At 47.0% G+C, this 22,958-nt stretch overlaps 1 protein-coding gene across 2 annotated transcripts in view; it reads right to left on the bottom strand.

Annotated features, from left to right (window-relative positions):
• Positions 1-22,958, bottom strand: part of KIF3B (kinesin family member 3B) — a 373,294-nt gene that overhangs the window by 204,385 nt on the left and 145,951 nt on the right. For both annotated transcript variants that reach the window (XM_069651014.1, XM_069651015.1), the window contains exons 2-6: positions 11,445-12,913; positions 6,313-6,414; positions 5,529-5,651; positions 5,068-5,186; positions 4,639-4,752 (exon numbers count right to left, since the gene is read on the bottom strand). In XM_069651014.1, coding sequence (XP_069507115.1) covers positions 4,639-4,752; positions 5,068-5,186; positions 5,529-5,651; positions 6,313-6,414; positions 11,445-12,848 — 1,862 coding nt within the window. In that variant the 5' untranslated portion in view covers positions 12,849-12,913. The remainder of the gene's footprint in view (positions 1-4,638; positions 4,753-5,067; positions 5,187-5,528; positions 5,652-6,312; positions 6,415-11,444; positions 12,914-22,958) is intronic.

Below are 22,958 nucleotides of genomic sequence, written 5' to 3'. Positions count from 1 at the left end.
TCTGCCTTTGTTTTCCGGGGGTATGGTGCATTTGTGCTGCGAACGTGCTTTGCGACTAGTTGCCGCTGACACCACTGACTCCAGGGGAGGGCTGTCCGGTGCCTTTAACTTTTTGTCCAGTCTTCCTTTTACTGCAGGTTCAGTAAAAAGGTGCGTCAGGGCTCGCAATTCCTCTTGCCACACATGATGCAAAATGGGTATAGCAAACAGCTTTTCAGCTTTTATCCATATCCACAAAATTCTTGGTACCCCTTTGAGAGCATGGCGTGTAAAGCACCAATGTCGTCTAGTGGGGAAGGCTGCGCTGGACTACCTTGCGTTTCTTGGTCTGCATCATCTGTATCCCAGGTATCATCTTGGCGAGGGGAGTCAGATGTGGTGGAGGAGCTTGTGTCGCTTGGATCAGTGTCCTGGTATGTGTCCACTAGCTCCCCTTCCTCTTGTTCGCCTAATAGTGGACTTCTATGTGAAGGAGGCCTAGGTGGAGCTTGAGACCTGTGCGCTGAACGCAGGCATCTGGCGTGGTCTTGGGACAAATGCTCCGGATCTCTTCCTTGAACCATTTGGGCCTGGTGACTTGGCGCTATTTGGTCTCCCCTGTGTTGAGGGATCACCTGTGGTTAAGGCGGTAACAGCCTAGCGTTGAGTTGCCCCAATAGACTTTGCAAAGTTGAAAGTACTTGCAGAGATAATAGAGACTGGGTTTATTAGTGCATATGTTGGCATCAGGAGAGGATCTATGCCCCTCTCTAGGAGATTGGGACTGCGACAATGAGCAGTGTTTCTTTTTCACCGACAAAGATGGAGTCTTCGTGGACGATTTGTCATTACGTTTGCTTTTCCTTGGTGAGGTTGTTCTCGATGACTAATGGGAGGTTGACTTTGTTGCCGGGTGTGACACCTTGCTTGTATGGGACTTGGACGATGATGGTCCCGTTTCGGTCGTCGTTGACGGACTTTCCAATGACTGTTTACTCACGGACCGCAACCCTTTGTGGCTTAACGGTTTCTTTTGAGAAGGGGTTGCTTGGCTGCCTGTTCATAGCTCGTCGATTACGTCTCACCTTGTGTTGGCTGTGTTTTGTGTTTTTTCATAGGTTGTTCCTCCGACCTGGATTTATGGCTCGATGGCAACTGCTTTCCAGAGGGAGTGGCAGCTCTCACACTCCTTTACGAGCTGGCCTCTAATGCCGGGTACACCCAGTCTAGCCAGAAAATTAGGCAACGTTTTCGGTCCTTCAGTGTTTTCTGAGAGAAACCCTGACAGATTCTGCATGCTTCTGAGGAGTGATTAGGGTATAGGCAGTAGATACAGTCTATATGCCTTTAGGCCGCACGTACCACAGGCTCTGAATAGGGAGTTTTTGGATCCAATGCAGTCCATATTGGTTGTTGACGCAGTCAAAGGGTTGTCTGTTCCGGATTTACTTTTTTATTGAAAATGGTATTTTCTGAGGTGAGGTTACACACTCTACGTCCCATTGGTAGGGGCCAAAAGCACCCACAACGATGTGGGTGGGACACTCAAGGTGTCAAAAGTTATTCCAGAGGAAAAGTACAAAATTCAAAGTAACTGGGAATATCCAGCTTGATGACAAGAACTATTCACAGCATGTGAATCTATGAAAGTTCCAATGCTGCAGAAGTTCTATTCTATTTGAGAATCTGCATATAGATGTAGACTAACAACCCGTAGCCACGTACCTCAGGCAGGAATACGGAGATGGGGGTATTGTAATTGACGGAAAGACCCACCTCGTCTCTATGTATGCGGACGATACGCTATTGTTCTTACATAACCCCGAACACCTCCTGCCCTACATCCTAGAAACACTGGACGGATTCAGTAGATATACGGGTATTCGTATTAACAAAGAGAAGTCCTGCCTTTACCCTCTAGCCGCCCTACACAAGAATGGTCCTTCCCTCCCCGCCCTGGATCTGGAGTGGCAAGCGACCTCCTTTAAATATCTGGGAATCACCATACACCGGGACCCATTCACGGAACATACACTTAACACGGTGAGAGCCAAAGATGCTCTAGAAAAATCCATGGAATTCTGGGGTAAGCTTCCGCTTTCGATGGCCGGTAGGGCCGGTCTACTTAAAATGGTTGCTCTCCCCCGCCTACTGTATAACTTTACAAACGTTCCCTACAATATCCCCCCCTCCTTCTTTAAAAACATAAACAAACTATGCAGACGGTTCCTTTGGCAGGAGGGCAGACACAGGGTGGCGCTGGACACACTCCAGAGACCTTACGAGAGGGGAGGAGTTAAGGTCCCTAATTTCGAATTGTACTATCTGGCGAGCCAGCTGAGGCATGTGATGCGATGGATGGCCGATGAGACCACCTCGGACACTAGGCTCCTCCAACCTGCATTACCCGACCTCCTCCTGAGGGACCTATTGTGGGCACAGGGCAGATTCACGCAGCCCCTTCCATACTTAATTAGACTTGGAATAAAACTCTGGAACAGAGCGTGCAAAACTGTGGGGCCAGCCGATCCTTTCTCACCTCAAATCCCTATAGCAGCAATTATGGCTCATCAGCCATGGGGCTTTCACGAATCGCGCACCCAGTGGGAGCCTCACGGAGTGGCCACCCTGGGAGATCTAATGCGGGACGAAGAGATCATGCCCTTTCCTGACCTTACTGAAGCTACGGGATTACCCGCTGGCCAATTTTTGCTCCACGGGGCAGTGACACACGCCATTAGGGTTAGATGGCCGGAGGCCACCACCCCCATGACGGAAAATACGGTCATAGAAGCATTATTGAACACAGCCGAGGGCGGACATGAAACCTCGCGATTGTACGAAACCCTGCTCCTGGGCACGACCAACACCGAGCTTAAATGTAGAGCAAAATGGGAAATCGAACTAGGCTTAGACTTCACGGATGCCGTATGGGAGAAAATAACCCATTATCATAAAAAAGTCTCCAGGAATGCCCGTTTACAGCTCATCCAACTATACATTACTAACAGATCCTACCTAACTCCAGAGGCTATATCTAATTTCAGGGGAGCCGAGGTCCAGCTGTGCCCCAAATGCAGGGAGCCGAAGGCGGGTATGACGCATATGTTCTGGGGCTGCCCGGAGATACGCCACTTCTGGACACAGGTTCAGGGGAGGGTGGCGGACGCAGACATCGAGCTAGAGGTGAACTCCCCCGCTGTATGCATCCTGGGCAGATACAAACGCAACCACAAAAACAAACCTCTGAACAAGCTCAAAGACTTGATCTACATAACTGCGAAGAGGCGCATAGCCATGGGATGGAAGAGCCCTAGGGCCCCGCATGAGGCATTGTGGTGGGGGGACCTGACTAAATGGATAACGGCAGAGACTGGAGCGTGGGAAACGGCAATCCTTGAACAAAGGCTAGACTCCAGCGGAGAACTACATCGTTGGGTGGCCTTGACTGAGCCACTTCTGCATCCTAATAACTCTGACGATGCCTCGGATGGATCGGACCATCCTAGCCATCAATCTGGCCGACCGTAATGGGACAATATTGTTTACTTGGTCTTGAGTTGGGGGGGTGGGAGGGTTACGTTACTTTTCGATTATTTGCCTGATACTTAATTGATGTATACTTGTTTTTGTTATTCCGTTAAAACCAATAAATACATTTAAAAAAAAAAAAAATAGATGTAGACTAACAGCCAGTGTAAGAGGTGGCACCCACTAACGGACCTCATGTGAAAACAGTTTGCCTATTAAATATAGAACAGTAACATTGAGTTTGTTCACAGGTCTGTAGAGTCAGAGGAGCTTAAAATAAGGAATTCTCTGGGTGCGTCCACCACACAATGCAGTATAAATCTAAAATAAGAGTATTAGTCATCCTCCTAAGATCATAAGCCTAAAAACTACTTTTTTCAGTTACGCTGCTGCATAAACATTTCTATTTGAGCAACACTTCAATCATGAAATATATCACAGTATTAGGACAACATTTTAACCTTTTCTTAAGCCAAGCAGCAAACCTAGTACAAAAAACGATTTTCTTTATATTTAACTTGGTGCACAAATCCATCTGTAACATTAATTGGATCAAAATCCTTTTGCTCCATTCTGCATAACGCAAGCTAAAGCATTGCAAATGGGTGTGCGCTCTGCTTTTTGTATCAGTGAAGGTTTACGTAATCTGGACTCTCGTATAAACAATTTAGGATCAGTTAATATGCAAAGAAGAAATTGAGGCACAGGAAGCTGCATTTGAAGTGTTCCAGTTCAGGCAGCATGTAAGTGAGTAGACTCAAAACATTTTTCACTGGAACACAGACTTGCTTAATTGCTCCTTTCCCCCTCAATTGTGATGTGCTTTAGGGGCAATGTGGGAAATATTTAACTCACTAAAAACAAGCAATGTGAATCATAACCATACGGGTGTGCATCTTTTACTGGGCATGTTATGAAGTTTAGGGTGGGCAGAAGCAAAAACACCACAGATTAATTTACAGGGTTTACGCTTTACCTTGCCAAGTGTAGGCCAGTGCTCGATGAGTTACGAAGCATGAGCGATAGAGGGACTGTTCAGTAACTGGAGGTTAACTGAAGCCATGCATGAATTTCACTGAGGGTTGTGCATTGGGACCACATTGTATTGTGATAAGGCAGTTTACTTACTCGAGCCGGGTTATAGGGTGCAGTTTCCACTGGTCCCCTTCTTCATCAAAGAAAGACCTGTTTGTAATCTTGTTCTTCTCCTCCAAAGGAATGAAGTTCTCAATAATCAGATGCCTGAAGGCAAAAAACAGAAAAGTGCCAAGTCAGGTCATAACATTCAGCAGTCTATTGCAGCTTGCGAATAACCGAGGAAGCACTACACCGATTATAGACTACCAAACCATACACTCCAAGCCAAACTCCCACTCCCCTACACTGAACCTGGCAGGAGAGAATTCCCTTTAATTTGTGATCATCCCTGAAATGCTTTTCATGTCTGCCAGGCCACTGCTCTTCAACAACAAAATACAGAACAGTAATACACCATCCTGAAAGAAACTCCCCCAGATCCCATGAGCTGACCAAAGCATCTGTGGAGCAGACACTCACTTGAGTTTCAGTTCACGCGTCAGCTCATTCTGCGTCTGCTCCAGTTCTTGGCGTTCTTTAATGTGTTCCTCTTGCAGGTCGTGAATTTCTGCCTTAACAGCTTGCAGCTTGGAAAACAGCTGAGTGGAGGACACAGAAGAAGACACAAAGGGGGATGGGAAAGATAAGAAAAAGGTAAAGTATAAGGTGAGGGAGTAAGAATTGGTCACCAAAAAGTACCACTAGGCATTCAGAGGATATAGTTTGAGGACCAGAGTGGAGGACAACTAAGCATGTCCATTTCTTTTTGAAAATGGATTTTAACTGAAACGTTGTACGACTGAATAGGTTACAAAAGGGAAGCCCAGGAAATTCCCAAGGTCCAACCCTTCAAGTTCCTGCTGATCCCACCCAGCTAAACCTCCTACCCAGCTTCAAATCCATTACAGTGCAATCCCCTTTCCCAGGTGTAGGCCACATACCTTCTTTAGCTTTTTGGTCTTAATGTCCACTTCCTGCTGCAGTGAGCTATAGGTCTCCTTTAGCTCCAGAGTCTCCTCATCTCGACTTTCCATCTGCTGCTGCATCTCTCTTTCACGGCGTTTCTATGGAACAAAAGTCTGATATGATACAAGTGGGACCATTACAATGACTTCGATGCTGGAGCTATGAATCCCCTTTGCAGCAGGAATCAAACACTGGACAGCACATTTCATTTTTGTGCACAGACCATGTTTTAAATTTCTTGCATTGAGCCAGTGAACAGGGACGGAAAGGAACATTATAAAAAGCCCAGGCACCAACAACAAAGTGGGCCAAAATCGCAAATGGTAATTTGTTACTTCACGTCCCAGACAATTTGAGTATTACCTACAGGGTGTTATTGGTTTAAAAAAAGAAAAAGAAGTGTTTGCAAATGGTAATTCTTTTTCAGTAATGTTGGTCCCAACTACCATGGTGTAGCATTTCATCAAAGTTGTCCAAACAAATGGCCCACACCAGCATGTTGGGCTGGGCCTTGCGACAGTATGAGCCCGCCCATGTAGCACAAGTCTCCAAACAGTGCATTTTAAAAAGTATTTCCAAGAGTTGTTTTCTAAGTGCCCTAAGAATTTGGCTCTACCCGGAAAACTTCAATATTGCCTCAATTGAAGCCAATATCCTGAACTAGTAATGGCAGGAGCAGCCCTCCCCTCTCAACATCCCCTCCCCACACACATCAAATAGCCAAATTAACAGGCAAACGCAAAAGGAAAGGCTTCTTACTTGCTCTGCGATCTCGTGTCTTTTCTGCTCCAGGATTTTCTGTTGCTCATTTGTGTGATCCACAATATTCTTCCCCCCGACGAGAAGCTTGCTCTCCATGGCCTGGGAGACCAGCAGAAGCCAGTTAAATAAGTGCATTGATAGATTTGAACAACCACTATTGTAAATGAAAGAGGAACACAGAAAACAAAGCAAGAAAATGGACTGCCCACCAAAGCGTACATGCTGTTTTGCTCAACAAGCACCAAGAGCAAAAGCAGGCTCTGGTAGCACCAACCACTATACCACAGGTCTGAAACCCTTCACTCTGCAGATGTCTGTGCTACAACTCCCATCAGCCCTAGCCAGCATAGCTATTAAGAGGCATTGTAGGATTACACCCATTGATGGAGTTCCCTCCTCTGCTGCTGTAACCCCTCACACTTCGTGCAAGAGCGTGAAATATTAGAGCAAGAAAGAGGACTCGCTAAGATCAGCTTTTCTATCCCTCTCAGCATAAATGTGCCGGAAAGAAGGCCCGCATATCGGACAGATGCAGGGGGCACGCTGACAGAGCGACAAAGGCGCGCTCAAGGCAAGCCCGTCTGTGCCCGTCGCTGACCTCTCAGGGCCATGGGCCCAACAAGCTGTAATGGAAGACTGTAGTGCTCCCTCCCATTTAACTTACTAGCAATAGGCGCTTACTGCCCTGGCTCCTCACAAGGCCTCAGGGTTTTATTACGAAACTCACCCTTAAAACAGTTATGGATAATAAGTTACGCACCCCCCACTTGAAAGGCCTCCATTAATGCCAGGTCTGCGGTAGCCCACTGTGACGACATTTTTGCAATTTTGGACGACCCCACGCCCTATCTTCTGTGTATAATAGAATGATAGAAACCTGGTTCACCACTACTTCTGGACCAGATATAATCCAAATGCTACCTTTCTCACTACTGCATCTTCAATTGGATCAACCTGCCAACAAAATGGGAGGCAGAGTGGTTATTGTGTTTAAGAAGTCCCTAAATTGCTTCACTATTGCCCTTACCCACAACCTTTCCTGTGAACTACTTGTAGTCAGGATCCAGGTCCCTCCTGAAAATTCGACACGCTTCCCAATCACCTACTGGCCCCCTGAATATGCAACTAACCAATTTTTGTTGACTTTGCACAGCTAGCTGTTGACTTATCTTTGACTTATTCCAAAATAGTAATTCTTGGTGATTTTAATCTACATCCTAACAACCCTCTTGATCTGCAAGCCAATAAACTGGTCTCCCTGGCGGACTGTACTCTCAATCCTGAGAAATAGTCCCACCCATACAGGTGGGAACCAACTTGACCTTATTTTCTAACGCCATACTTTTTTCCCCCCTGGCCGCTGCTTTGGTCTGATCACTACCTGCTCCCTTTCTCCATTCTCCTCTCAATGCCTAAATTTAGGCCTAAGCCCCAACTAAAAACCCATCAACGCTGGTCTAATGTTTCTCTCTCGAATCTATTTCTAACTCGATTGAAACTTTTACTCAAAAGGGCATCACAGAGGATTAAATCTGCCGTCTTGACCTAACTGATGCTCTGCAGGAAACTGCCAACACCCTGGCTCCCTCCAGGCTCTCTGCCGTACGTACTAAACCTTCTGCTTCCTGGTTCTCTACTGAACTCAGGTTGTTGAAACAACAAAAAATGTCGACAAGCTCAAAGGAGATGGAACTGAATCCCTGAATCTAATGCAAAACTCGCCTATGTACAGGAGCGCACTATCAGACCGCCATAAAAAAGACGAAAGCCTGTCACCACATCCTGTTCTATTAAAAAGCTGTTTCGGGTGGCTAAGGAATTGACAACTCTTGTATGCCCCCCAAAGACCCTACAAAAGCCAACTCACTGCGAACATATTACATCCTTTCTTAGGGGAAAAAATCTGTAAAATCCACGATCTGATACACATAGAAAGGTCTGTTCTTGCAGACACCTATGTAGTTCATCTAGATCCGAAAGGGCCCCCTCCAGTGCCTTTACATTTAATACAGTGACAGACACTATGGTCTCAGGTGCTTTGCTAAAACTCAAATCTGCCTCCCCCACTGACCCTATCCCTCTCCGTACTCTTCAAACTGTCTATCATCAAGTTATCCCTCTACTCACAGCAACGCTTCAACATTCATTTTCTACTGGAGACATTCCAGAGCCCCTCAAACACGCCGTTATCGCTCCTCTACTGAAAAAGGCACATCTTGATCCGGCTATTGAGAACTATCGTCTTATATTTTTGCTTCCTGTCATTATTAAACTGCTCGAGTCCATTGTAAACCCCCAGTTCTCTGCCTTTTTGGAAGCCAACCACCTTCTCCACCCCTTTCAAGCCGGTTTTTGCCCTGGAATGGGAACAGAATCTGTTATGGTGGCTTCTCTGGATGACATTGCCCTGCTTCAGGACAGCGGAGAGATGGGTACTCCAATTCTCCTTGATCTCTCTGCAGTTTTTGATACCGTTTACCATCAGAAGCTGCTTCACTTTCTCCAGGGGTCTGGAATCTCAGTTATCCCCCTAAAGTGGTTTTCATCCTTTGTTATCAACCGGCTTCCAACAGTTTCCCCTCCCCCTTTTACCTCCCCCCAGCCTCCTCCTGCTCTTAACTGTGGGGTTCCCGGGGATCTGAATCTGCCCTTTCCCCATCCATGTAATCTATATATGCGGGCCCTGGCCAATCTGATTACCAGCCATGGGGTTCAATTGTTTTCCTATGCTGATGATAAACCGATTCTTTTTGCACCCAATGTCCCCTCATCTGACACCCCCAAACCCCCTCCCAGAAATGGAAAGACTGCTCTTCTGCGGTTGGGGACTGGATGGCCAATATCTGGCTTTAACTAAATGCAGACAAAATTGAGGTTTTACTGGTCGCATCCAACTACGTAGGACAACCCTGGACCTGTGATTATTGGCCCACCTCACTTGGACCATGTCCTGAACCTTCCCCAGAAGTCAAGAGCCTAGGGATCAAAGTTATGTCCTCAGGCTCTAGAGAAGCCCAAATCTCGGCTGTCTGCCAATCTGGCTTTACCAATCTCAAAATACTGAAACAAGTCCTTCCGTTTCTTGCGCCCGAGTCCATGACAAGATTGTGACTGCATCCATTATTGGCTCCCTAGACTACTGTAATGTTATCTCCCTTGGCCAAACTGAGGCCCTACTAAGACTACTTCAGATCCTCCAAAATGCAGCAGCTTGCCTTGCCTTGCCTTGGGAGCCCCTAGACTTGCTCCCTCTTCTGACGACCTTCGCCACATTCACTGGCTACCTGTCAGAAGCCGAGTCAAATTTAAGGTCCTATGCCTCGTTCATCGTGCCACTCACAACTCTGGGGACGAGCTTCTCCAATCCACACTTGTACCCTACAAACCCAGTAGGCTCCACCGCTCAGCCAATCAGTCATTTCTGAGCATTCCCAGATTCCAGCGGGCCAGAGCAGGAGGTAGGTCTTTTACAGTACTTGCCCCCATGCTCTGCAATGCCCCGCCAACAGAACTCTGCAACACTCCTGATTGCCTCCTCTTTCGGAAATATTTAAAAACTCTGTTCTAACCCCATGGGTCTGTAGTTACCTCACTTTCTCTGGCGCCTTGATGCCTTTTGGTCTTTGTTCGCGCTCCACAAATACACACGATGAAGATGAAGATCATGGGAGTCTTCGCCCAAAACATCTGCAGAGCTGCAGAACCCTGCACTATAGTATGATGCCATCCCAGAATGATGAAGTGACAGGGTCACAACTTGCAACTAAGCCCGATCGCACCTAGCAAGCGATTCTATTAGCATTCACTGATCTATCCTCTTCTCCCCAGTTACCCAATAATCCATCCTATTTCACACAATGATGCACCCTACTGAACCAGGCAACACATCCTTCTGTACTCCACTATCCTTCATATTGTATTTGAATGTGTAATGTGTGTGTAAATGAGGACGAGAGACCAATAACGAATCAAAACAGAACGAAACACATCAGTATGCTTTGCAGAACAACCAGTCTGATCTTGACATTATAAAGTATGTTTACCAAAGTTTAAAATAAGGATTACAAATGTGCGGAATGCAACCTGACCTTGTATCAAGTAACTTAACCTTACTGCACGGACCCCTCTTCCTGGTCCAGCACAGGGACTATCCCCTGCATGTGGCGGTTACTGATCACGTGCAGTTTACCATATACAGCGCTGCAATCAGTGTTCGAGGTGGTTTCATTTCCAACAGTGCCATTGGAGTAGATTGAGTGACTGAGCCAATCGCCTGTAAAACTAACACTTAAATAGTTAAGTGTCTGAAACATTTGGCCACCACCTCCTCTCCTTCACTGCCTTACAACACCCATTTCCCAACACCGATTTATAGGACTGCTTAGTACAGCTACATCCATCCTACCCCTCGGCTTCTTCAATAAAATAAAGAACCCAACCATTCATTTTGGAGCCCAATGGTCAAACTCTCCACCCACTGGTTCTACTGCAAGTATACAGAAATCTCCATCACACTCTAGTCCTTCCCCGGGTCATAGTTTGGTACCCATTTACGGATCACTCATACTAGTGTCGCCCGAGAACCAGGAAAAGGGAGATTTCTTTGCGCTAGTCATCAGTGACTGTGCCATCCCCCTCCTTCACAGTGTAGATGGACCTAGAACCAAGACAAGGCGCTAGTCTATTTAATTATTTCTCACCCATCCCTGCAGGTTTGTGCCTGTGCTTTCAGAAAGACGTGTATTTGCCCCTAAAGGTATTCGTTACATTCTAAGAGTTAAGTTTCAGATAATGGCTACTATTCAGTTCTCAACTATATACAAGCTTTCCCCACAGTTGCAGTGAAAACCGTTTTAAATACAACTCCAAAAACTCACCATCCATGAATATTAAAAGTAATCAACAAATTCGACCCAGAAACTGCATTCCCAAAACTCCAATGAAATCCCAAACTCAGCCACCCTTTTAATCACCATTGGTAACCCAAACTGCATCCATACCTCTTGCATTGTGACACCACACTGCATTACCACCAACTCAACCATTCCGGTGCACACCCAGATTGTAATATTACATATTGTAGTCCCAAACTCTTAACTCATGAAAACCCACACTTCAGCTTCACTTACCTTGACTTTAGCGCCCAGCATTTCTGTGGCTTCCTTCTCTCTCTTCAGATCGTTCATCTTCTTCTCTTTCTCTTTCAGCAGCTTCATCTTCTCCTCTGCCACCAAGCTGTGATCCTCCACTATTGCCTTCTTCTCAGTCTCCAAGCGTTCTTGCTGCTCTCGCCAGTAATCCTCTTTATCTTCCACATCATCGTCCCCATCGTCATCGCCGACATCATCTTCATCCTCTCCATCGCCCCCCTCCTCTCCCGCTCTCCTCCGGCCTCTCCGTCTGCGTTTCCCTACTGTTCGTTTCTCAAGCTGCGCCTTGAGTCTGGCAATTTCTTCCTGGAATTCCCGCAGCAATGCATCCTTGGGATCTTCATTCACTCTAGGCTTGTTCTTTATGTTTTTGGCACGGTTGGCATAGCGGAGGGTGGTCAGGGTCTCTTCCACATTGTAGGACGCTGGACCGATATTGGCCACCATCACTGTTTTAGCATTGCCACCCAAGGAGTCCTGTAGTAGTCTAGTCAGTTTAGAGTCACGGTAGGGAATATGGGTACTTTTGCCATCCACCAAGGCGGAGATGACATTCCCCAAGGCAGAAAGGGAGAGGTTGATCTTGGTGGCTTCCTTGAGCCGCTCTCCTTGAGCACCCGTCTTGGCCTGTCGCTCACTGCCTGCCAGGTCCACAAGGTTTAGCTTTCCCACACGGATGTGATTTTCCCCATCGAGCCCCAACTCACTGCATTCCACTGTGATCATAAAAATAGCATGTGAGCGGGAGCTGTGCTCGTTCATGTTAGTCGAACCAACAGAGCGGTTCTGGTTTCCAACATTCATAACGTGTTCTATCTCTTTCACACTCTTGGTAACAAAAGACGAAAGATCCTTTACATACACCCCAGTATCAGGTCGCTCTTTCAGCTCTAGGCGCTTGCTCTGGTCTTTTGACAACAGGTCCCGAATTTCTTCCTGGTAAATTTCAAGATAAGAGGCCCGGACAAGATACTGCTGGTTCTGTGACCGTGAGATGTGGGTGAATATATGTTCAAAAGAGTTGGGTATGACACCTCTTTTCTCAGGGTCATTGCGCACACCCTCCATGGTGAATGTTTTGCCTGTTCCAGTTTGCCCATATGCAAAGATAGTCCCGTTGAAACCTTGCAGTACAGAGTCCACCAGCGGCCGGAAAGTCTCATCGTAGAGCTCAACCTGCTTTGAGTTGGAGTCATAGACAGCATCGAAGGTGAACGTCTTGGGTAGCTCATTGGTGGTGCCCCTTGAGTTTTTTACTGCAACCTGGCCAAACTTTACGTTCACCTCCACGACCTTTTCATATCCGCCAGCCACCTCCTTGCTGTTCATAGGACGGCACCGGACAACCACCCGGACCGTTTCTGAGCTCTTAAACTTCGACATGGTGTTGCTGTTGGTTGTGCGTACTCTTCACAGATTCATTCAAGGGGCCAAACCAGCAACAATACCTAGAATATGAAAGAGAAACTGTTGTGAGTATGAGGTTGAAGCCTATGTTCTGTACAGTTGGATTCTGAATACACTGTTCTGTCTAGCAAACTCAGAAGCAAGCATTGAAGTGGTGCCAGGAAATGGCTTCTATGGCAAAGAGATATTAAAGACGGGTGGACGTGAGAAAAAGTGTACACAGAGAGGTAAGTGAGAGGAAAGAGTGAGCCTGATAAGAAAAGACAGAATCAAGTAGGGTGTCTGTATGGCACACTCTGGTACCCCTTAGAACATCAACAACTTAGTAGAGAAAGTTACAAAGTCTCTGAAAAAGTTTAGTGAGAAAAGACCAAGGGCTTTTAGGTTGACGTTGAAGCTTATTAGTGCCTTATCTAGCCTATTTGTGCATTATATAGCTTATTAGTGTACTGAGGGTGAAACAATCACCATCTACTAACCATGGGAGGGAGCAAAGGAGGGAGGACTAAGGACCCCTGTGTTAGAGAGGAGGGGCTATGCAGACGAGGGGGTGGTGGTCATAGGGCCTATTGAAAGTTAAAGTAAAACCATTGAACTGTCCTTGAGCGTTGGAGTGATTCTTGAGCCATCTGTCACAGAATGATGTGGGTTATGTAGGTGTATTTCAGGTGAACTGTGCAGTGTGTGTGTGGGGAGTGGGGTGTGTGTGGGGTGTGTGTGGGGGGTGTGTGTAGGGTGCGTGTGTGGGTGCGTGTGCGTGTGTGTGTGGGTGTGTGTGTGGGGGGGGCAGTAGGGAGTGTCACAGAGGTCCCAGTTCATAATGGGTGTCCTGTGTATGCCGAAAACGTCCCGGGAGGATAGCTCAGCGGCAGCGTGCGCGTCTTGGAAGCAAGACGACACGAAGCAACAACAGGTTTGATCCCCGGGTCCACGCTTACAAACCTCTGGGTGTTTAAGTGCGTTATAAATAAGTAACTAAGACAAAAAAACACAACACAATTACGCAACTAAGAAAAACAAACAATTCCTGTAACAGCGCTGCGATGCCTGCAGGCTGTGTGAGCGCTTTATAAATGTAAAATAAAAATAAATAAAAAATAAAGAAATCATAAAAAAATAAAGGTCAATTTGTTCAGCAGTGTGTTTTTTGAAAGGGGGCGGAGGGGTGCACTGGAAAGTGGGGTGTCTGGGGGTGGGGGCAAGTATAAGCCTTCTTTTACCAATGTGGGACATTGACAACGTAATATTGTCAAGTGGATTGTGCTGTGGTTAGTATTACTTGACAATTGTAATGAACTAATGTGCTACTGTTGATTCAGCTAGTGCTGCAGGATGCCCTCTGGTGTAGTAGTGCATCTTTATTGGTATACGGTACACCATAGTCTGACGTTGCATGGTATGATCGTGTACATTACATATCGTTTTCAAATTTAAATGTGGTGGAATGCAATCATATTGAAATGAGAGAGAAAAATGGACAGAATGCAAGTGAGCTTGTAATACTTTGACAAACATGCTTTACATGTCCAGCCATACCTGTGTAGTAGCAACACAGGTAGCCCAATGTGGAGGGCTACGTTTTAGTTTGCGTTTGGCTAGATCTGTTGCTAGTGTTCTGTCGTAAATGTTTATTGTTAGATGGTGCATGGCTACAATATGCCAAAACTCACTCGAAAGCGATTCAGTTATCTTAACAATACAAGAGCCGAACAAGCATTTGACAGGGTGTACTCAGACAGTCTTATCCCCACAGCATTTGAACCCTATTCCCCCCAAATCACTTGATGGGGTGGACTGGGACCTTCTGATCCAGAGCCTTGGAAGCCATTGGCATAGGCCCCAAGGTTTGGAGGCATATCCTTTCAAATTGAGTTTTTCACCAGAATCCACTTTAATTATGTAGCCCTTTACTAGGCAAAGCAGATCGAAGAAGAAACCTTTATGGGATCCACTTTGGCAAACTAATACAAACGTAAAACACTTGATGGTGATGCACTCTTTGCCTTACAAGGCTACCCGAGGTTATCTCAGACATATAGGAGTTTTCAGTGATCTCTGGAAGTCTGAACTATATCTTTAATCAAGACAGAAAAAAAAGAGCTGGACAACTAGACCCTTTCAAGTTGATGTAAAAATGCATTCAATAGTTTGGTGAGCAAGGGGGTCCAAATCTTCAGGCCTTTTCAAAACTATCTGGTATGTTTAGAAAACCCAGAACAAACACCTGGCCAACTAACTGGGCAAAACTTCTCGTCTCATCGATTGGGCGAATTAAAGTACTTTTTTCCCCTGCGGCCTATTTTTTTCAAAGTCCTCCCTACAAAAGTAAGATTGTTTTGCAGTCTTAAAGAATTTTATGTCGGATGGGCAATTCCCAGACTCAAAAGAGGGCATGAAAACTGAGCGTGGCTTATGAAGCCCGCTCAAGGTTTTTGGTTAACAATAGCAGGGGGTCATCCCAGAGGCAATGGTGGATTGAGGTCAGATGTTGGGGTTAACTGCATGTGTAATTGTATATGGCTACCCATGACAAAATCACTGTCACCACCCTAGCCCAAGATCTTGGAAAAGAACCACAGTAACTTGAAATGAAGAACTACCAGCCACCATGACCTATGCAGAGTACGCTATCCGTGGGTTCCCCAGACTCTCCCTTCCATTAACATGGAGAGGCCCCACTCTTACTAGCACTGCTCTCCCAAACCTGATTGATCGTCCCTTTATGCATATAATCAGAGTATTCCCAGACCGCTCCGGAACAGAAGAAATCCATGTGAAGCGCACACGCAGGAGCCACAAGTGGACCAAAACTCCAACATCCCATCACACGGCAACTGTATTGCAAATGCGTTTGTAATGGAACCTTCAATAAAGTCCCCTGCCCCCTCCTGCACACCCCTCGATGTGGACGCCCCACCACCAACTTGTCCCCTCCCCCATATACACACACCTTCTCTTGTGCACCCCCCACCACCACCATTGGGCCTTGTCCCCATCCACCCTCGCATTCACAATCCTCCAGCGTCCCAGTGTTGTTGCCTGGCTGCCATCCTCTCGTATCATGCCCGCCCTGCCTCGCCCCTCCCTCCTTTTCTCCCTCCCCCCTACTTTCCTCTGTCCCTTCTCCAGTCTCATCAGCTGTTTATTCCCAAGTCCCTGTTCCCTTCCCTAGTCTCATCAACAGTGTATTCCCCATTTCCTGTCACCGCCTTGTTCTCAGGCCCTATCCCAATCTCAGTCTGTCTCCTTTCTTAGACCCTCTCACCATGTCGGTCCCAGTCCTAGAAAGGGAATGACCCCAAGATTGCGACTGGGACAGTGGCCAAGACGGGTAAAGGGATATAGTCCAAGACCGATAAAGACCTTGGGGCAGGTCAGTGTTCACAAAAACTATTTCTTACAGCAATTGGTGGAACAAAACCCTCCTTTCATTCACATTCTGACATTACAGCCAGGGACCAGCCCAAACCTCAGGCAGAAAGGTAGGGAAATAAAATACACAATTGTGTACAAATACAGGTACTAGGGGTTACTCTTTGACAATGACTGACTGATTCTGTCTACTCATACATCATCTCTCATGGTGTGCATTTGTTCCCCCAAATGCAAGGAGCATATGAAGTCATTTATTATAGTTTTTTTTTTGCAAGACTGACTAAAGTGAAGATCATATTTAACAAATGATCAAAAAATATCAATTTGTCGTGTTGGGCCAACATTTCATTATTCTGGATCCTCCTACTGTGATGTCATAAAAGAATTATGGAAATCATAATTAACTGCTATGATATCACAGTAGGGGGATACAGCATTTAATCTGCTAATTATTTTAATTTAATTTTTTAGGGTGCTATGTGATGAGAGCTCTGTCATAAATTTGGCAGTATTTCCTGTAGAAATACAATCAAACTTTTTTTTTACCGTTTCCGCCACTCGCAATCACTGTAAATCGGACTCCTCATAAGTCGAAAATGGCAATGCTGATACCCGTTCCTGGAATCCACAGAACTACATTGGGGGTTTGGAGGAATGTTGGTGGTTATTCCGCATGTGGTTGAGCTGGGCAAGGAAAATCGTTCCGGAAGTGCTGGAGGTTTTTCCCTCCACATCACCCCAAACTCCGAATTGTTAGCGGCCGGAAAATTGGGGGTAAAGTGATAATGGAATTACTGCAACTATACTAAAATTTTTTCCAGCAGCGCCATTCTTGTAATAAGGCTTTTGGTCTTTTTTGTTTCCATCTTGCATATAGCAGGGTTCGAAATTCAGGGCAGCTGGGAGCTATTGAACTCCTGCTTGTAGCCTTGAAGGGACTGGTTAGATTGAGACCAACAGTTACAAAGAGCTACTTTAAGCTCCCCAGGCCAAATGATGCTGAAAGAACACACCTATGTGAGTTTAACTCTGTGCATTTGTGACAATTATAAACAAACATTATGACACATCTATATAGCATTTAAAGCATAAGGATTCATAAATAATGGCCATCATTATAGGTTTGTTTCTTATGTGGAACGCTATGTACTAGTTCCTCATTTCCCAGTGGTAGCTCCTGGTCACTGGTTAATGCTGGACACCCCGGTGCTGCTTTTAGCTCCGCTTATCTATTTTTTATTTCGATCCCTGATGTAGTGCCTCAGGCCTCCAGTCTGTGCCCCTGCAATACTGGTTCTTAGGAGACTGCGCATAGTTTTAAAAGAGTTACACACAACAAAATTATAGCTCGGTAGGGGGGCGATCGAGAGCCCGAGCAAGATGGCCGCCGGGTGAAGGAGCCCCGTGCCAGACGAGCTTTGGTGCTCCAAATCACCCTGCTTCGCAGGGCCTGGCTGAGAACCCGATGGCCACTGCATGCAACAGACAGCTCAAGGAGGCAGTAGGTTGACTTAAGGCGCTATAGGAGGCCGGATGCCTGCGCCCGGAGGCATATACCCCACGTGGGAAGTGGCTACGGGCAGCCGGTGGGCTGCCGCCTGCAAATCATTTGGAAGTCGCTGTGGTGATGACCTGCACGGGCGGTGCTTAGCCTATGGAACTGCATTTCTACACCTACGAGAAGACAAAGCGCGAGTGACCCGCTTGACACCCCACTGCAACCTGCTGCCTGTGCGAGCCTTCGGCATTTGCCTCACTTCGGTGCTCCTCTGCGCCGTACTGAGGCCTGACGCCCACACTAACAACCCAGCGGGCAACAAGAGGCTAGAATGAACGAGCGCTGCCCAGATTTCTGCCTAGTGGTCTCTGCTACCTCTCCCGATGGTCTGAAGCAAATCTGAAGTCGTGTGGCTATTCCTTACCACGCAAGTCTAATGCAGACGAAGTGCACACTGCAACACCTGGGCTATAGCATTATCAAATGAGCCACTTTTAAGATCAGTATTGCTCAACCAGACGTCACCACTCCACACCACATGGATTGTGCACCCTCACCCCAAGATGCATTTTGGAGCTGCACAAAGGCTCCAGTGGGACCCAACGCTGGGAAAGAAACAAACTGCGTGGCGAGATAGCCACATCTAGGATGCTCTGATCTCAACTAGGGGAACACTGCTGCAGCAGAGCACACATGCTCCATTACCCCTAACCGTGGTGGAGAACACAGCAAGATGGCTTCTGACTAATAAATGGTACCGGATCTGTAGGGGATGGCAGACGCTACACCCCGCAGCACAGGAGGCACACCATTCACCTCCTCCTGGACCTCATACCGCAAGCGAACCATCAAAGAAGGCCACAGATAACTTGCCAAGCCTCCTGCTCATCTGGCGCATTACTCTGTTACGAGCCACACACACAAGGATCACAATCATCATGGTTAGTGCATGCAGTGCAGGGCTCCAACCCTCTCGAACCATACACAGTTGCTGGGAAGGGGCATGCAACGGGTGCTGCTGGCCCCTGACTCGGACAGTGAGACGACAGCAACCCCATCACTATGCCACTAAGCCAATCTGCCAGGCACCTGCCAAAGATATCCAGACCCAGCTGCAGGCAATTCTTAACTAAATGAAACTTATTGGCCAGCGAACACAATAAACTAACACTACCATGCAGGACGTCAAGAAAGACATTCAAGATGTGAACAACTGCCTCAATGCCCAGGATCAACCGACAATGTGCAATGGATTAGTACCCTGGAGGACAATCGTGACCCGGTCGCTGCAGATCGCAATGGGGACATCCGGGAGGTTCAAGGGGCCAAGCTGAAGGATCAGGAGAACAGGTCCCCGGACAGCAATCTCTGCCTTGTAGGCCTACCAGAAAATGCAGAGGGAGCCGACCCGGAGGGGCTCATCTATGGAAGAGAAACTGCACATGGACAACAGTCACTCCTACACCATGAAAGAATACATAGAGCTCCCATCCCTAAACCCGCACCTGGACACCGCCCGTGGGTTACTACTATGCTATTGCTGAACTTTCAACAGAGTGGCTATCCTGCTGGCGGCTGGGATGATCCATCTCAAAAACTCTACCTTATGCCTATTCAATGACTACTCTCTAGAAGTCTCCAAGCGCCGATGTGCCTTCAATCTACTATTTGAGGCACTAAACGGCACGGACTGCAGGCACCATCTTACATTCCCAGCAGTGTGGTGCATACAACTTAACCGACAGTGGCACTCCTTCGAGGACAATGAAGAGGTATGGCGATTCCTATGTCAACAGGAAGTGGTCACCAGAGAGTAAGCCGCCCCAGCGAGGATACAGCTGCATGGACTGACAACTCACTGCCGCCACCTCAACCCCAAACCAGAGCTCGAGATGGGTGGCAGAAGGTGGGGAAAAGGCTCTGGGCCCATAACACAAACGAGAGGGACTGGTGAAGTGAAGTCTGTGCCAGGAATATGATAATGGCTTGGTGCACCCGGATCAGTGACTAGGACCACACATGACTTACCTTGTTGACACGGTTCTTTGATCAGCCGGACGCTTTGTTGGGCGACTACAGGGATGTATTGCACTTCAGCGCTCGTCAACTGGGACTTGTAATCATCCTCAGATTGCACATGTACACTGCAGTGCTTCAACAATGTTGCTGATGCTCCCCTCTAGATACTGGCATGCAAGGACTGAGGCTGTACCCGCCTGTATCCTCGTATGGGCTAAGTTACTCATCAGAGGTCTTAGTTCCGAGCCCCAATGTTGCTGTCTTTTTTTTGGTTAGGGATGTTTGGTTTGAATTTGACAAGTGGCATACTTCTTGTTATAAGGTACTTCCTCTACTCCTTTGTAGTGTCCCCACAGCTTCCTTCTTCACAGCTGGTTTCCCTTCCCTTTCCCTTTATGTTGTCAAATGTTTGAAATTCCATAACGTTCTAGATTTGTTATGATAGTTGCTAGGTGATGGAATGTAGTTTGGTCAGTTGGTGTGGTTGACTTGGAGATGGCTGCAGCCATACAGGTTACCACATTAACTTAAATGACTGTACCTTTCAGTGCCATGACTCCAGTTATTACACTTCTCCCGTCTATGAACCCAGGCCTTTTTCTGGGGGAATAGATGGGAGATACAACTTTCTACCAGTGTGGGACAACTGCTTGTGTGCGGCTCAAACTGCATACAAATAACCTCCCTCACGTGTATTTCTTAATATCCAAGGACTTGGTCACCCCATCAAAAGGCGCCGGCTGTTGAACCTATTACGAGATCTGCGGGGGGATATAATTTTCTTGCAAGTAATGCATCTAGATGTGGGGAGGTCAATGCACGGGGTGGGTGGGCATTGCAGTCCACTCCCCGTCACATGTCTATTTTGGTGCACCATCGTGTTCCTCTCACAATTATGACCACCAAGTCTGACAAAGAGAGACGTTCCGTGCTCCTCAACAGGCTTCTCTCTCTCTCAACAGTGCATCACCCTTCTCAACATATATGGTTCCACAACTGACACCCCAGCTTCTTCATGCATCTCTTCTCTTCTTGAGCACCACACATGGGCCACATAAAATTAATGCATGGCGACTTCAATGTTGCTCTGGTGCCTCAAGTCGATAGGTTCAACACTGCACTAGCACACAGTGGACCCCCCCTCCCTCAGAAGAAGGTATGCACACTCTCACCCTCATGTCAGACCTTAAATTGGTTGAGGTATGGAGACAGTTACACAAGAGCGAAGGGACTACACATACTATTCTAACCACCATCAGTGCTACTGCCGGCTAGATTATTGGCTACTCCTGTGCTGTGTAATACATATGGTGGAGACACATACCCCGGTGCTCATGCAATTCTCCCTCCCAGACACACCACACATGGCACCAGCCTGGAGGATAAACCTTATGATTTTGCAATATTCTAACATAACAAATGCTGGGACAGGTACTGCTTCTTTATAGTGCACCTTGAACCCCCGTGATTACAAATGGCCTCACTTGTTATCCCTTCTACTACACATGGGAAATTGCCAGGGGTGCCCCCTCTTGCCACTCCTATATGCATTGGCAATTGAATCCTTAGCCACCAAACTGAGGTGCGATGAGGGATGGTCTGGTATCTACAAGAGAACTGAATAACAAAATATCACTATACGCCGATGACATTATATTTCAGCTGAAGCGCTGGATCCCCTACCCCACATCTCTGCTGTTCTGCATGAATATGGCCATATAGCCGGCTATCGTGTCAACTGGGAAAAATCAGAGGTCATGCCGCTTTGCCTAAACATTCCCTGGGATCTGGGTGGGGTTGCCCCGTTTAAACTGCAGATGTAACATAGATAACCGGGAGTCTTGATCAGCCCTGACCTCTGTGCCCTGGCAGACAAACTACAAATCCACGTTCCATAGAATCAAGCAAGACGTGGCCTCTTTGGATACACTACCTCTCTCGTGCACAGGGAGAATTAAATGCCCTAAAGATTAACTCGCTGCCCAAGCTAATTTACCTGGCCTTTATGCTCCTGAAGTCCCGCTCTAGAACAACATATGCTGACTTCGACAGACAGATAACCAAGTTCATATGGAGGGGTAAGACAGCTAGTTTGAATAGGGCTGTCTTGCAAGCCGCCAAAGCGCATGGAGTGCTTGCGCTACATCATGGAGGATGCATTACATGTCGGCCCAGATTGGTTGGGTCAAACGCTGTCTAAATGCGGGAGACAACATGACCTGGCGCTTTGTAGCACTACAGACACTCCTCCCCGGGAGGCGCCTCCCAAAAAGACTGTCACAACACCCTATACTCTGCCCCATGCTCATACAATAGCACAGGATGCGGCAGAGTCAGTTGCTGAGTCTTTCTGGTCCATTTAATTTTGGCTGCACAGAGGTAAACAGTCGTTCCACACGCTTCACCAAACGAGGCGGGGCTCATCACGCAGACTTACTCATTCGCAGAGTCAGTTGCCGAGTCTTTCTGGTCTTTGGCAGTGGTTGGTGGGCGAGGAGACGAGTGAGCAGTGCGTGTTTGTGCTCGCTGCTCAACGGGGAGGCATGGTCACACCACGGCTGGTCGGCCAGTTTGGATAACTAGACCCAAGTGATACCCTGGACCAATATTGCTACCATCCCAAGACATGTGATGAATCACAAGGTTGGTGTGCAATTCACTCCCATTTCACTGATAATTCGCTTTTGTTGGCGGCTGCTTCCAAATATCAGGAAGAATTTCAAAGATTTTTCCGACTGGCTGTCGAAAGGTCGCAGTGGCCTTTGACTATATCCAACACGGAAAGCAACCGTTGATAGGCAAAATAGTTTAGTGAGAGTGAACAAATAGCCAAAAAGACCAAGGAAAGGCAAACCAGGGGGGATTTATGGCGACCAAATATTTCTTGCGCAGCAGAGCAATTGCGGATGATCCTCAAGCTCCGGAGTGGGATGGCTCATTTGTGGCTAAAAATAACCCCTCTTCTGCTCTTTTGAACATACAAACAGGGCAAAATGTACACCAGCGGGGCAAGAAGTAATCGTGAGTGCTCAAGTGCACGCCACAGATATTCCCCAAATACAGCAGCATGAGACCACCAATCTTGACCAACTATTGGGATTAGAAACAGAATTTACCCTCACAGCGGCAAACATCAAGAACAAAAAAAAAAGAAAATCAAGGAATGCTTCCCAAAACGAAGGCACTGCAGCATG

Source organism: Ambystoma mexicanum, chromosome 3p, assembly GCF_040938575.1.
Source record: "Ambystoma mexicanum isolate Mex_15411 chromosome 3p, UKY_AmexF1_1, whole genome shotgun sequence".
Lineage (NCBI taxonomy): Eukaryota > Metazoa > Chordata > Amphibia > Caudata > Ambystomatidae > Ambystoma > Ambystoma mexicanum.
Note: the sequence above shows the minus strand (reverse complement) of the source record. Positions and strands in the feature narration are given on the sequence as shown.